Source organism: Lepus europaeus, chromosome 18, assembly GCF_033115175.1.
Source record: "Lepus europaeus isolate LE1 chromosome 18, mLepTim1.pri, whole genome shotgun sequence".
NCBI lineage: Eukaryota > Metazoa > Chordata > Mammalia > Lagomorpha > Leporidae > Lepus > Lepus europaeus.
The window spans coordinates 1766059-1781507 of NC_084844.1; the positions used below are offsets into that span (position 1 = coordinate 1766059).

General features: G+C 53.8%; 1 protein-coding gene across 3 annotated transcripts in view; it reads right to left on the minus strand.

Moving 5' to 3' along the window:
• The window catches only part of RPTOR (regulatory associated protein of MTOR complex 1), a 349585-nt gene that overhangs the window by 272180 nt on the left and 61956 nt on the right, over positions 1-15449 (minus strand). For all 3 annotated transcript variants that reach the window (XM_062216247.1, XM_062216248.1, XM_062216246.1), the window contains exon 2: positions 2102-2204. In XM_062216247.1, the coding sequence (XP_062072231.1) occupies positions 2102-2204 (103 nt within the window). The remainder of the gene's footprint in view (positions 1-2101; positions 2205-15449) is intronic.

Below are 15449 nucleotides of genomic sequence, written 5' to 3' on the forward strand. Positions count from 1 at the left end.
GCCTACTGGTATCTCAGTGAACCACACCTCAAACCCACTGGGACGGTGTGCACCTGAGAGTGGACCAGCGTCCGCAGAAGCCGGACCGGGCAGGGCATCTCCATGCCATGAAGCCCTCTACGGTCGACTCTGCAGATCCAGTGAGACTCCCAGCAACCTGACTGTGACCCAAGCAACACACGCTGGGCCTGAAGAAGCGAGCTTCACGCCGCAGTCCCTAGCACTAGCACTCTGCTGGCCTCTCGTAAGACAACACTGAGGGTGGGAATGTGCTGTGCCCGTCACCGACATCACGTCACCACTCTGGCCAGGCGCCTTTGACGTCCAGCGGTTGATGCCATCATATGATCTTGTCCTGTGTAAACCAGGGCAGCACACGGCCCGGTCTGGGAGCCGAGAATGAAGCCTGGACAGAGGCCTGCACAGCTGATGTAGTCATCAGGGAAGTGGACCAATGGGTACAAGATCAGCCCCCCACCCCCCACCCCGTGTGTGTGTCACTCTACCACTCAAGTAGATGAAAAAAAAAAAAAAAAACTACTTTTTTTTAAATGTCCAGAATATGGGGCCAGTACTGTGGCATAGGGGGTTAAGCCACCGCCTGCAGCGCCGGCATCCCACATGCACACTGGTTTTAATCCCAGCTTTTCCACTTCCGATCCAGCTCCCTGCTAATGCACCTAGGAAGGCAGCGGAAGATGACTCAAATACTTGGGCCCCTGTACCCTTGTGGGAGACCCAGATGAAGCTCCTAGCTCCAGGCTTCAGCCTGGTCCAGCCCCAGGCATTGCGGCCATCTGTGGAGTGAACTACTGGATAGAAGCTCTCTCTATCTCTCCATCTCTCTTTGTAACTCTGCCTTTCAAATAAGGCACAATTATTTGAAAGGCAGAGTTACAAAGAGGCAGAGGCAGAGAAAGAAGTTTTCTACCCGCTGGTTCACTTCCCAAATGGCACCAATGGCCAGAGCCGAGCTGATCAAAGCCAGGAGCCAGAAGCCTCTTCCAGGTCTCCTGTGTGGGTACAGGGGACCAAGGACTTGGGCCATCTTCTACCGTTTTCCCAGGCCATGGCTGGATCAGAAGCAGGACAGCCAGGACTCGAACAGGCGTCTATAGGGGACGCCGGCGCTGCAGGCAGTGGCTTTACTGGCTATGCCACAGGGCCAACCCCAAATAAATACATCTTCTTAAAAAATAAAATGTCTGGAATAATATTTTATGTTCTGTATGTTTTAGCAAGATTTTAAAAAAGACAAATTCATTCTCTAGACTTGGACTGCAAACCTCAGCTCTGCGCCTACCTGCAGGACACCTGTGTGCAAACTCCGCTCTCTGCCTCCCCTCTCTCGGCTCTGAAATAGAGATTAAGAGGGGGCCTGCCTCACGGGGCTGCTGAAAGATTGAATGAGTCAAAAAACGGACCAGGCCTCCAACAGGAACCAGCACACTGCAAGCACTCAGCAAACATGGGCGTTGTGAGGCGGATACGCCACGGAATGCTCCACTGGAAATGGCTCAGTTCTCCTTCTGTAAGTACACCCGCGGCAAACAGCAGCTGCTCCATTTCCCGAAGTGTGGGTCACCTGCATGTGCCAGCACCAGGGCAAACTGAACAGAGAGACTAGGGGCGGGCACTGGCACGGCTGACAGCCCTGACAGCGCTCTGGGTGCTGCAGCTCGGGGCAGGGCACCTGCCTGAGTGCCAGCTTCTCCCCAGATGGGGTTCTGGCAGCTGTGGGCATCTGGGGATGAAGCAGCAAACAGAAGATCAAATCTCCCTCTCCCCTCCCTCCCCACCAGAGTTCCAGATAAAATGAAGAGAACAAAGGAGAAAGTACCTTTAAAAATCATAAGGAGGGAAATTACATTAAGTCAATAAACATGATTTTATTAATATGTATTAATATTCCTGAAACACTTCCAGAATTCATACGTGAGTGCATCTAAAATTACTAAGAGGTCACATAACTCCAAAAAGAAATCAGATCCCAGCTTCTACACCAAGCCAGCACAGCCCCCTGGGCAGGACAGCAGCGTGCAGGCTGCCAGACCAGACCTCCCGGAGCCCCTGTCTCCTGGCAGGAAGGGCGGGAACTCACCAATCCAGCATTCTAGGCGCGCACAGGGCGTGGTCTTCACCACGTCTGGAGGGTCCACACCGACATTCAGGCACAAGACTAAGGCCACGCTGACCGTCTTCATCTGGAAGTACAACAGGTAAAACACCGATTTCAATGTGGAGCTCAGAGGTGCATTTTTCCAGTTTTTAAAATGTCCCCAAAACACTCAACCCCTTCCCAGCACCCTGCCCCTCCAGCCACCTCCGCACGCCTGTCACCTGTGCCACCCAAGGCTACTGAGTGAATGACCTCCTTCTTTGAAGACGGTTGCAGAGCACGGGATGGGGGCTGGCACCGAAGGGCGGGAGCTACTTTTCTACAATAATCTCCAGAAAAAGAATTCTTTAATCAAAAGACACAAACATGTTAAGGGTCCGATACATCCCACTGAATCCCTTTCCACCACCAGTTCATCACACTCTTCTGGTTCTCGTGATGAGAGACAGTGTCCTGGGTTGGTGTAGTGTGTGTTCTCACGTGTCAGCAATGCTGGTGAAATGGTGTAGTGTGTGTTCTCACGTGTCAGCAACGCTGGTGAAATGGTGTAGTGTGTGTTCTCACGTGTCAGCAACGCTGGTGAAATGCTCACCTTCTGTGAACCGTCTGCTCATAACGATACTGCATACGTGTACTGGCTTTAGATTTTTCCTGGCTAATTTCCTTGTACTCTTCACATGTTGAAGATTGTGTCCACACTGTACATTGCAAACAACACCTTCATCTGATCCATTTTCTGCTGCTTGGAATGACTCCCTCCCTGGGCCCTTGCCTGCTCTACCTGCCTCAATGGCTGCTCAAGCCAGAACGACCTGAAAGCCACCATTTGCTTGTTCACTTATTCACCAAACATTCAGTGTGTGACTGCTAGGTGCCACCCACTCCTTTTAGGTGCTAGGGAGCAAACACCCTGGGGAACAGGAGCTGCAGGTGTCGTTTCAAACCAGGAGCCCACTCAGGGCTCCTCCAGCACCCTGCTCCTGCGCCCTGGCCCAAATCCACTCTGTCTTCTCCCGTCCCTGCTGAATGCCTCCTCCGTGGGTCCACATCACTCCGAAGCACCACCCATACCAGCTGGGCTCCAGTGCACACTGCACACTTACACACATGCACACAGGCACATGGCCACAGAGCCCTTCCCCCAGGCTGGCCTCCTAGCTGCGGCAGAACCGTGCTTCAACATGGCAGCGCACCCCCTGCTGGAGGCCAGCCCCAGAGCCCCCTGCCCCTGCTCTGCACAAGGGCAAGCCCAGCTCTCACTCCTTGGCAGTCCTGCCCTCGGCCACCCCGTCCTACAGGTCACTCAGCATGACCTCAGCCCCTCTGTTTCTCTGTAACTCTTTCAAATAAATAGATAAATCTTTAAAAAAGAAAAAAGTGCGAGGGAAGGAAGTACTTCGGTCCTTCCTCTCCCAACACTATTCACCCCTGCCTCCAAGACAACTAAGGAGTACAGCATCCTGTCCCAGGAACTGGGAGAGACAAATGTCCCCTTTCCCACTGTCAGGAGCAAGGACTGGGCCGGCGCCGTGGCTTAACAGGCTAATCCTCCGCCTTGTGGCGCCGGCACACCAGGTTCTAGTCCCGATTGGGGCGCCGGATTCTATCCCGGTTGCCCCTCTTCCAGGCCAGCTCTCTGCTATGGCCCGGGAAGGCAGTGGAGGATGGCCCACGTGCTTGGGCCCTGCACCCGCATGGGAGACCAGGAGAAGCACCTGGCTCCTGGCTTCGGATCAGCGAGATGCGCCGGTCGCAGCAGCCATTGGAGGGTGAACCAACGGCAAAAAGGAAGACCTTTCTCTCTGTCTCTCTCTCTCACTATCCACTCTGCCCGTCAAAAAAAAAAAAAAAAAAAAAAAAGAGCAAGGACTGAAAATCCACCCATCCACCCACGAGCAGAAGGCTACGGTATTAAGTGGCCCACATGGCTGACCCAGCCTTTGAGGCAGGCCACTGACAAGAACACTCTGGGCTCCCTGTGGCCGTGGGAAACATCTGCCCAGGTCAGGTCCTCTCTGGGCAAACGGCAGCAGCCCCCGGCCCTGCACGGCCAGCTTTGTCAACTTCAGCCAAAAAATATAAATGGAAAATCCAAACTTTAAATTGCCACGGTTCTGAGTGTTCTGATGGTATCTCGCACCCGCCCAGATGAGCCGTCCCTTTGCCCAGTGTGTCCATGCTACCCACTAAGCAGCCACCGAGCAGCTGACCTATGGCCAAACACCGTTCCCGACTCCATCTCGCCACAGGTGCTGTGTCATCTCTCGGCGTTGCACGCGGAGTGGGGCCAGACACCGCAACGCAGGGGTGACGTGGCTTCGCTACAGCGCACTCCGTAACCATCCTATTCCGTCAGTAGCTGCCTTCACGTCCTCTCGCGGTATGACTGTAAAGTGAGCCTTATCACAGTGCGTGCCCAGGAGACCACACCACACACTCGGGGTTGGCTACAGCGCGTGCTCTCGGATTCCCACCTGCTCACCAGGTCCCAGCTGGTGCTCACTGCGTCCTGAGGCTGCAAACACAGCATCCCTTACTGGTGACACGCTCCTCTCACAAAGCCCACAGGAGAAACCATGTGGGGCGCCCCCAGGGCCAGCCCACGCTGCTCCTCCGCCACGCTGTGCAGCTGCTGCCCTGGAGTCCCAACCCCCACGTACCAAGAGAAAGGGGCAGAGAGTTTTCTAGGCCAACCCTGGCTCATCCTCTGCCTCCTCTTACCCCCAGGAAATCGCCTGCAGGTGCTGGGCTTTGCCCTGCACTTCCGACGGATAGCGGCCTCCATGGTGGGCACTGCACCCATGGCTGGAGCGCACGGTCCTCTCACCCTGCACTGACAGGCCACACCCTGAGTGGGTGTCCCCACCTCACCGAGGCACCCAGGGAGAGAGGCACTGTGCTCTCAGGGAGCCAGAGCAGAGGGGCAGCGGCCGGGCCCAGCTCCCTCGGACTGGCAGGCCCTGGGGAGGGCACCCTGCCTCCTGCCTCACCGGTGTTCCTGGCAGCTCTGACTTTATCCCTATTTCTTCTACCTTGGCCATCATTCCAGACAAATTACATTCCCTCTACCTCTACAACCGCAGCTAACAAATTTACAATAATGCACAGTAAAGTAAGTTCTGAGTTTTATAAAACATGGCTCTGAAGACATCCAAGGTGCTCAGACAGACCGCTAACGGCAAGCCAGCAATCCCTTCACCCCGTGAGCTGGCTGAAGAGCCTCCAGGAACAAGCACCTCGCCCCTTCTCACCTGTGCTACTCAGCAAGGGTTCCTCTGACCACTGACACGGTGAGTGACAGGAGGGCGTGGCCCAGAGGGAGATGGGGGGGGGGGTCAGCTATGCTATGCACATGAAGACAGTGGAGACCAGGTACACCTAACCCCACAGCCTGTGTCCCATCTAAGAAAACTCCAGCCCATCAAGTCTGCCCTGCCCTCTGCAAGTGTTAACCACGCTGACAGAACCTCAAGTGAGGGAGTCTTCAATTCCCAGCTAGAGCCTTGTTGGTGTTTTGTTTTCATTTCCACAGCAACTTCATTCTAAAAATTCTAGATTAATGCTTTTTAATAATACAGATATAGAATTTTTTAAAACGCATATGGGCTATCAAATTTAATGTGTCAAAATGCATGATAATATAAAAGAAACCATTTGGACTTTGAAACATTTTTCCTCTTTTAATTCCAGAAGACAGTGTGACGCGCCCGAGGTGACTGAATCTGCAGAGGATTCCCTGGGAGAAACTCTGAAGGCTTCAGGACCCACAACAACCTGTGACCGTGGACCCTGCCATGAGTCCATCTCACCCTAAGACGGAGGGCGGGGGGAGCTCTTAGCCGCTAGACTTGGCAGGTTCTCAAGCTTGGACCCAGGAGGGTTCGCTTGTGTCCCAGAAGCAGCTTGGAAAGGCTCCTCAGGACCCTGTGCCCCGACTCCAGGGTGCCAACAGCACTTGGGATTCCGGGTGGGAGAGGCTAGGGGCCATCGGGCAGAGGCCGGACCGTGTTACAACAGCCTGGGCAGTGTCCCTCCCATCTGCAGGCGCCAGCTGTGTTTCAGAATCGGAATCTTGCAGGTCTACAACAGGACAGCATGACTTCTGCATCGTTTCTCATCTCACACCCGGGAGGGTCTGCAGCAGCACCCAGTATTCAGAACCCCCGCCTTCCACCACAACACCTCACCCCAGCCCACACCAAGTTAGCCACCAGTGAGCTGCGGAAGCATCTGGGTGTAGCATTCTGAGCTTTTCTGGATTTCAAAACTACAGAGCATCCCACCCTACTCAAAAGACCACACACACTGGAAAAGGACACTAGCACCTGGCACCACTCAAGGACCTCAAACCAAATCACAAAGGATTTCTCCACTGGAGTCCTCCTGAGGATGAAATCACACTTGTTGGAGACATGCGTGCTTGAAGGTCACGTCACGGCTGGCACGAGGGACATCTGAGACAGCGAGCAGAACGAAGGGAGGGTGCGCCTTCACTGCCGATCACCGCTCGCTCTTCCCCGCACGCAGAGCGAGATCCCCCTCCCACCGTCCACGGAGAAACGCCATGGAAAACACACAGAAAGCAGGCCTGGGGTTGCCATCCCTGGCACAACGTTCACAGGCCCTGGTCTGTCTCCCGGCAGAGCCACCCAATCCCCAGGGGTGCTCATTAGGACTCCGAGCATCGAGCAGACACTGTGGCAGAGCCAAAGCTTTGCAAATGCATAATTCATAGAGAGCCAGAAACTGGAACACCGCAGAGAGAGCAGACACAACTCCAAGCGGGGAGGGAGGGGACGATCAAGTCGCTCAAGGAAAGAGCAGTTCCCGTCCCAGAGACCTGCGGAGACCTAAACAGTGAGCTGCGCATCGCAGACATCAGACAAGGGGGCACAGCCGCAGCTGTGTGGGCCTGGGAGCGTCCGGGCTTTTACAACCTGTGCTGGTTCCAGTGGGAATGGAGATCACAGGACAGAGTCTTCAAGCTCGGGTGGTTACCTAGAGCCAGGTCTAAGTTAGGGTGAAATGCTTGGTTTTGGTTTTGTTTGCCAAATTCAGTCTATATTTTACTCCTTTAAAAAATCTCTCTTAGGAAAACCACCTAATACAAAGGAAAGACGAGGTAAATTCTCTATCTTTTCTTTAAAAAATTTTGTTTAAGATTTCTTTCTTTATTTGAAAGAGTTACACAGAGAGGAGGAGAGACAGAGTGAGAGGGTATTCTATCTTCTGGTTCACCCCTCGGATGGCTGCAATGGCCACAGACGGGCCAGCTCGAAGCCAGGAGCCTGGATCTTCATCAGGGTCTCCCACATGGGTGCAAGGGCCCAGATACTTGGGTCACCTTCCACAGCTTTCCCAGACAGTTAATTAGCAGGGAACTGGATTAGAAGTGGAGCAGCTGGGTCTTGAACCAGTGCCCATATGGGATGCCAGCAATGCAGGTGCCAATTTTACCTGCTGCATACAGCACTGGCCCCAAGACATAAATTTTCTCCATCAACTGTGGGAAGCCTCATCCACTGCTCCCTCTCAAACGTGTGTACAGTGGCTCTCGTGTCACCAGGTCTCCCCTGCAACACAAAAAACCAACATCACAGAGCCCTGAGAAAAAGCTAATATTATAGCTTACTTTAAGTATTACAGAGATCATATCTGTTTTAAACTAACTAAAGAAATGTTTTTCTTTGCAAAAGCCTACAGAGGGGCCTGCGCTGTGGCTCACTAAGCTAATCCTCTGCCTGCGGCACCAGCACTCCACGTTCTAGTCCCGGTTGGGGCACTGGTTCTGTCCCGGTTGCTCCTCTTCCAGTCCAGCTCTCTGCTATGGCCCGGGAAGGCAGTGGAGGATGGCCCACGTGCTTGGGCCCTGCACCCCATGGGAGACCAGGAGGAAGCACCTGGCTCCTGGCTTGGGATGGGCACAGCGCACAGGCCATAGCGGCCATTTGGAGGGTGAACCAATGGAAGGAAGACCTTCCTCTCTGTGTCTCTCTCTCATTGTCTAACTCTGCCTGTCAAAAAAAAAAAAGGCTACAGAGGACCAACTGGTAGCCAAGCAGCCACTTCTGTGACCCACAGGTCTGTACTGGGGCTCCTGAAATGAACAAGAGTACAGCCCAGTGTGCACCTGCAGGGCTGAGCCATCTCCTAGCAACGCCTACACGGGAGATTCTTCAATTCAACTAACAATTCAGTCTCCTTACCTAAAAAGTGAAAATGTGATAAACAGGGGATGACAGAAGAGATGCATATGAAGTTACAAATTAACTCAAAATAACCCAACAATATAAAATCTAGTGAGGTATATCTAATTCTATTGAAGCCAAAGGTCCAAGCGGAAGGGCATAATGAATGGCAGGCGTCCAAAGGAGCACGACAGCATACTGCCAGCCTCTGGCTGCACAACCCGGTTGCACTCTTGGTGAGTGGGTGAGCTCTGTGGCGTGGATTCTACCCCAGCAGAGCTGTGACAAGGTGTGTTTCCAACAAACATGCAGTGGCCTGAGACAGGCTCACACATCCCACTGAAAGGAGGGGGACACAAAACCGCACCCCAACATTATTCCAAACATGCAGAATACCACAGAAGCGAGTACAGCCAGCCCCGGGGACCCTGGCAGGCTCCCCTGCTCCTCACGGTGCCCCCGCCCCAGGGACCCCGGTGGGCTCCCCTGCTGCCCCCGCCCCAGGGACCCCGGTGGGCTCCCCTGCTCCTCCTGCTGCCCCCGCCCCGGGGACCCCGGTGGGCTCCCCTGCTCCTCCGCTGCCCCCGCCCCAGGGACCCCGGCAGGCTCCCCTGCTGCCCCCACCTCAGGGACCCTGGCGGGCTCCCCTGCTCCTCCTGCTGCCCCCGCCCCGGGGACCCCGGCGGGCTCCCCTGCTCCTCCTGCTGCCCCCGCCCCGGGGACCCCGGCGGGCTCCCCTGCTCCTCCTGCTGCCCCCACCCCAGGGACCCCGGCGGGCTCCCCTGCTCCTCACAGTGCCCAGCCCTCCTGTGTGTGCTTTCCCTTTTCTACCATAACAGGTGTGTTCTGTAAGAGGGGTGGGGAGTGGATTATAAAAAGGATTTTACCACAACAGTCAACGACTTTTTCTCATGGTGTGCACGTATGTACGAGAGTACTACAAAAAGTCTGTGGAAGCTGGAATTAAAAGGTAAATTTAGAAAGGAGACATTTAGCCTAGCAGTAAGACCTGGGTTCATTTCCCAGTCTTGGCACCTAACTCCAGCTCCTTGCTAGAGCAGACCCTGGAAGGGAACAGTAATAGCTCTAGTAATATGGCTCCTGCCACGCCTGAATTCCTGGCTCCCAGCCTTGGCCTGGCGCAACCCATCACTGTGGGCATAGGGGAGTGAGCCACTAGGCAGGAGCACTCTCGCGTTCATCCCTCTCTAATAAAAAAAATTAACAAGTTTACTTTAATGCAAAAATAATCTTCTGAAATCTATGCATATAAGAGGTCTTCAAAAAGTCCATGGAAATGCATATTATGAGAAAAATGTGAATGGACAAAATTTTTTTTTGCACCAAAATGAACTTATCTTCGGATCTTGTTCATCCACAAACACCCTCCATATCACACTCAGGAGATATGAAAAGTAAGCTGCTGGTTAGCAAACCCACTAGACTGGCTCACAGAAATGAATGAGCTGGAATGGTATTAAGAAGCACCAGGCATCCTGGGAACTCTGGTCGCAGGACCACGAATGTGTGAGCACAAGGGCTCCAGTGCATGTCTCTGCTCCTTCCCGGGTCAGGACACACGGTAAAGCCCACTGCCAGCAGAACAGGGCTTCCCAGTACAACCAACGGCTGATGCCAGCACTGCCCAGAGACTTCATCAGCGTGGTAAGTGCTGGGCCCCAGTTCCCCACTCTTGAGCGGAAATAAAATCAGCACTGGGGGCCAGCGCTGTGGCCTATTGAGTAAAGACGCCACCTGTAGTGCCAGCATCCTATACAGGCACCAGTTCAAGACCCAGCTGCTCCACTTCTGATCCAGCTCTCTGCTGTGGCCTGGGAAAGCAGTGGAAGATGGCCCAAGTGCTTGGGCCCCTGCACCCACGTGGGAGACCCAGAGGAAGCTCCTGGCTCCTGGCTTTGGATCGGGGCAGCTCCAGCCATTGTGGCCATCTGGGGAGTGAACCAGTGATGGAAGACTTTCTCTCTCTCTCTGCCTCTGCCTCTCTGTAACTCTGCCTTTCAAATAATAAATAAATAAATCTTTTAAAAAAAATCAGCATTACCATTGGGCTGCATCATCCAATCAGGACTAATTTATCCAATGATACGTGGACCATGGCAAGGCTTCACAGGGCAATCCCAAAGCATGCACACATGTGGAGCTCTCTCCCAAGCTGCAGACACAGCTCACGGCATTTCACAGCACGAACATCTCTGAACACGGAGTGCAGCTCTGTTCTTGCTTCCACAGCAGCCTCCTGCTGGGGCCAACACAGCTCAGGTCCCACCACTGCAGAGGGCGAGGTGGGCCCCTTAACACGGACGGGCCTTGCAGAAAGGGCTTCAGCAGACGCTGTCAGGGCAGGAGGACAACAACTGGCGCTGGCAACATCCCAGCCTGGACTGGGAAGGCAGGGAGGGCAGGGGCATCTGCAGAGAAGCTGTTCCAGTGACATAAGGAGACCTGAGCTGGGGTGGCCGGAGCAGGAAGGAACAAGGAAGAAAGAAAAAAAGCTTTTTCAAAGAGAGTAGGCACCAGCAGGTGCTGAGAGGGCACCAGATATAAAGACACGGGTAAATCAAAGGTCTTACGCATCGCAACCCAGTTACAACACCTCACAGGGAATCGGCAGGCACCTGCCAGGTGGAGTGCCCTGGTCTTTCCAGTTCCCATATGCCCTGAGCCCTCCTACACCTAGAGTAGAAAACAGAAAGGATTGTGTGATCAGACTCTGACAGCAGGGCCTACCATGTGAATCAGGTCCCTACACCCACTGCTGCCAGCCAGGAATCAGGTTCTGAATCCCACAGGCCCAGGTACCTACCATTCCCCAGGCAGGGGAACACCCAGCACAAGCCTACAGAAATCCAGATGGCGTCTCCGTTGCTCAGCACTTGCAAAGCCCCCCTGGGTCCACTGCAGCTCTGGGGTCTTCAGAAGTCCCTGCAGTCTACAGAAAAACCAGGACCCACAGAAGCCCACCTGAGAGCTCCCCAGGGCCACAGTGCCTCCAGGATCTGCAGACCCCTCCTTTGGAGTTTACCATACTCCAGGTTCTGCAGAAGCCCCCTGGGGGTCTACAGTAACTGCAGGTCTACAAGAGCTCCTGGAGTCCACCATATCTCCCAGGGATCCCTGCTGGGTCCTCCTGGGGACCTCTGGACACATTCTCCCCTGTTCCACCTAGCTAGAGTGGCTGCGAATGGCTTCTTCTGCCATCCCCTTAGCCAAGGAGGCTTAATAAACCTCATCTTAACAAAGGAACCATACATGAGAAAGTACCAGAGGACAGAGCCCAAGGTGGGAAGGATTATAAACAGGAAACATTTCAATTTCTTCCAAAGTCCAGGTGATAAAGGTGACAGCACACTCCACCATCCTTTGCGGATTAGCACCAGGAAAGCCGACGGCAGGCCGGAGCCACGATCTAGCCGGCGGCCCAGAACGCAGAGGATGCAGGAACACACGTGTCGCCAGCGGCTCCTCAGCCGGCCTCAGCCACCACGTTTACGATCTGGGCAGGGAAGCATTTTCTACGGCCGCTCGCCCCGCATTGCTTCCTGACATTCCTGCAACTCTCGCTGCCCCCGTTCTGTATCCTCTCAGACAGTGGGGAGAAAGCACGCAGGGCACACAGTGAAGAAGGCCACATTTCAACCACGCCCCCGTGCCTCTTGGGAACAAAGCAAAACCTCACCAGTGAGTGGGACCTGCAAACACGCTGGGGTTTGCAAAGACAAGCAAGCAAGAGCCAAGCCTCCTGAAGGAGCCACAAACATAATGAATAAAGAAATCTGCAGCCGATCAAGGGAGCATAAAGAATGCACCCACAGCCTCAAAAACGCAATGTTTAAACAGGTTATTTTTTTTCCCTTGGAAAGAAGAAAACAACAATTTCAAAATGACACTCTCCAGACATTGCTCCAAGCAGGAACAAAGCCGGTCCCTGGGGTGCTGCCAGCAGAGCCCCCTCCTCAGGGAGGCCCCTTCTCCATCCCAGGGTCACTCAGCACTGACGTGGCGGGAGGGTGGGCTCCCTCGCCGGCTGTGGGCACCTCTGAGGCCCCAGCACCCTGGGCCCCTGTGGACATGAAGGGGAAGGGAGTCCAGTGTTTTGGGATTGAGGCAGCAACGAAAGACCGGCTGAACAGTAACCTCGGAGAAGCTCCCACAGACACCGAGAAGAAACGCAATGTTCCAGAGGCAGAGACAAAAGCTGAGATGGACATTTTATGGCCCTTACGAAGTCATTTATCCGGAACACACGGCCCGGCATAAATCCCAACACTGACGCAGAAACTCTCCACACTGTGACCCACAGAGAAGCGTGAGCACCCACGCCGGCCCCTGCAGGAAGCGTGCACACACGGATGTTACGACACTGCAGACAGAAGCATGAAACGGTGTCACGAGAGGCAGGGCTCTGAACGTTCACTTCAGAGATCGTCGTTAAATGCCAGTGGTGGCATCAGAGACGGCCATGGGCCCTGGGATCCCAAGGGAAACACACAGACCTGCCCCAAGTGCCATGGGGCCCAGATAAAAGGCTTGGAAACAACCCCATCTGACAAGGCTAGGGAACCTTGGCAGGCAGAAGTGATGCCAAGTCTGGAGAGCGCATCCACAGGCAAACAAGAAGTGGTCGGCAGTGCAGAGGCTGGCACACGGGCACTGGCTCCAACCAGGCACAAACCTGCCTAGACCTGCAGACGAGCGTTCGAGGGAAGGCCGCACACCATGCAGGGAAGGTGCCCTCTGTCTTACAGAGAACAAACCAGCCATGCCTCAGCTCCAAGATGTTGTGGCTGGTATCCCACAGGCTACTTTGAAAAGTTCATTAAACATGGAATTAAAAGTCTACTTGGGGGGCTGGTGCTGTGGCGTAGCAGGATCCTGCAGCTCCGGCATTCTCCACTTCCGACCCAGCTCTCTGCTCTGCCCTGGGAAAACAAAAGATGGCCCAAGTGCCTGGGCCCCTGTAACCACATGGGAGACTTGGAAGAAGCTCCTGGCTCCTGGCTTCGGATCGGCTCAGCTTCAGTTGCTGTGGCCATTTGGGGAGTGAACCAGAGGATAGAAGACCTCTCTCTCTAACTCGCTCTAACTCTACCTCTCAAATAAATAAAATAAAATCTGGCCGTGCCGTGGCTTAACAGGCTAATCCTCCACCTTGCAGCGCCGGCACACCGGGTTCTAGTCCCGGTTGGGGCGCCAGATTCTATCCCGGTTGCCCCTCTTCCTGTCCAGCTCTCTGCTATGGCCCGGAAAGGCAGTGGAGGATGGCCCAAGTCCTTGGGCCCTGCACCCGCATGGGAGACCAGGAGAAGCACCTGGCTCCTGGCTTCGGATCAGCGCGATGTGCTGACTGCAGCGGCCATTGGAGGGTGAACCAACGGCAAAAAGGAAGACCTTTCTCTCTCTCACTATCCACTCTGCCTGTCCAAAAAAGAAAGAAAAAATAATAATAATGAAATAAAATAAAATCTCTTTTAAAAAAGAAAAAGAGAGATTGGCATGAATGGCTAGGAGCTGTTATGTTCTTAGGCACAATTCAAAGACTTCTCTATCAAATCTACTCTTCTAATATTAAAAAAATAAATAAAAACGGTTTGAAGAAAGTATCCGGGCCTTTGTACAGTCACGAGGCAAAGGCTTCAGAGAAAACTCGACACACTGAGAGATGGCTGGGGAATTGGAATGGCTTCAGCTACCTCAACACTTCAAGAAAGAAAACCAGACGTCTACCCTAGTTTTCAATACCTAGACAGTCAGCTAAGGGTGAACAGACAGGCCAACACTGAAGAATCATATAAAATTAGACCGACGGAAATTCTTCTTTTCTAACTTAAAACTGACTACTTCCTGGCGCAATGTGAAGTAAGCAGTAACACTCAAAAGGTTTTCTTGGCACAAACCTGAATGTAACCAAAACTCTGGCTTCAGCTTCTCAGGTACAAGAGGCCAGAGAAGAGAGAAACCAGTGGACAAGTCCACAGAGCCAAACGTGGGTCGTTCTCCATCACAACCAGCCTGGACCCCTCTTCAGAACCACGAAAAATGCTCTCCACTTAGAAAAACACCAAGGAGACACAGGCAAAGACAATGAATAGATCCTGGTTTGAGAAAAAATGTAAAGCTATCAAGGATGTTATTGGAGCAGCTGGGAAGCCGGAGATGCTCCTGTGGACGTAAACGCTGGTGTAGGACAGACGGGCGCCAGATGACGCCGTGACGTGGACGCCGCTGCTACGGCCAGTTAGCAGAATGGCACCTGCAGGCGTGTTCATCTGCACTACGTTCTTGCAAACGACTCAAAACCAACCCGAAGATGCGAGAACAGAGCGAACAGGGCAGCAGGCAAGCAACGCTGGACGTGATGGAGTGAGAGGTTCTCGGAGCACCATCAGTCTCCAACTGCAGGAAGCCCTTTCAGAACACAGACTTGATACAGTTAATGCTGGGGACAAGCCAGGCCTAGCCACGTTGGGAATCCAAGCAGAAACACCTTCTACTACTCGACACTGGCTTCCAGGTGATACAAGGAAGGACCAGGTGTGCAACCATTCACTCCACAGATACACAGACTGCACGCCCAGCCACCCCACCCCAGGAGCACCCCAACCTCACCGCACTCTCAGCCACCCTTGCCAGGTCGATCCGTGGCATGAAGAGGACTTCACAGCAACAGGAGCCCCAGAACCCCTGGGTTTTCTTTCCTCTAGGAAACACCACTCCTGGTCTGCTCCAGAGGTGTGCCACCATCACGGAGACTGTTGGAGACACTGAGTACAACCTGCAGGAGGTGTGCTTCACACCCACCCACAGTGAAGGCTGCCCATGGATGGCAGAGCCACGAGGCCACGTCCTGCCCTTTTCCCAGGCACAGTCCCTGCTCAGCCAGAGAATAAATCCCCCAGCTCCGCATGGGACTGACCATGCTCAGAGACACCACCACAGCCTCATCCCCTCCTAATCACCAGCCCACTGAGCTAAGCCCACCAGTCCTCCCTACTAACAGCACACACACACTTGCTCACTTTAACGAGCTGTGATAATTGACAACGGCGGGAACATCACCCGTTACATGAACAAAATTCAGAAGCAGTTTCTGTCTATGCTACCCTGTTACATAATCCAGTTCT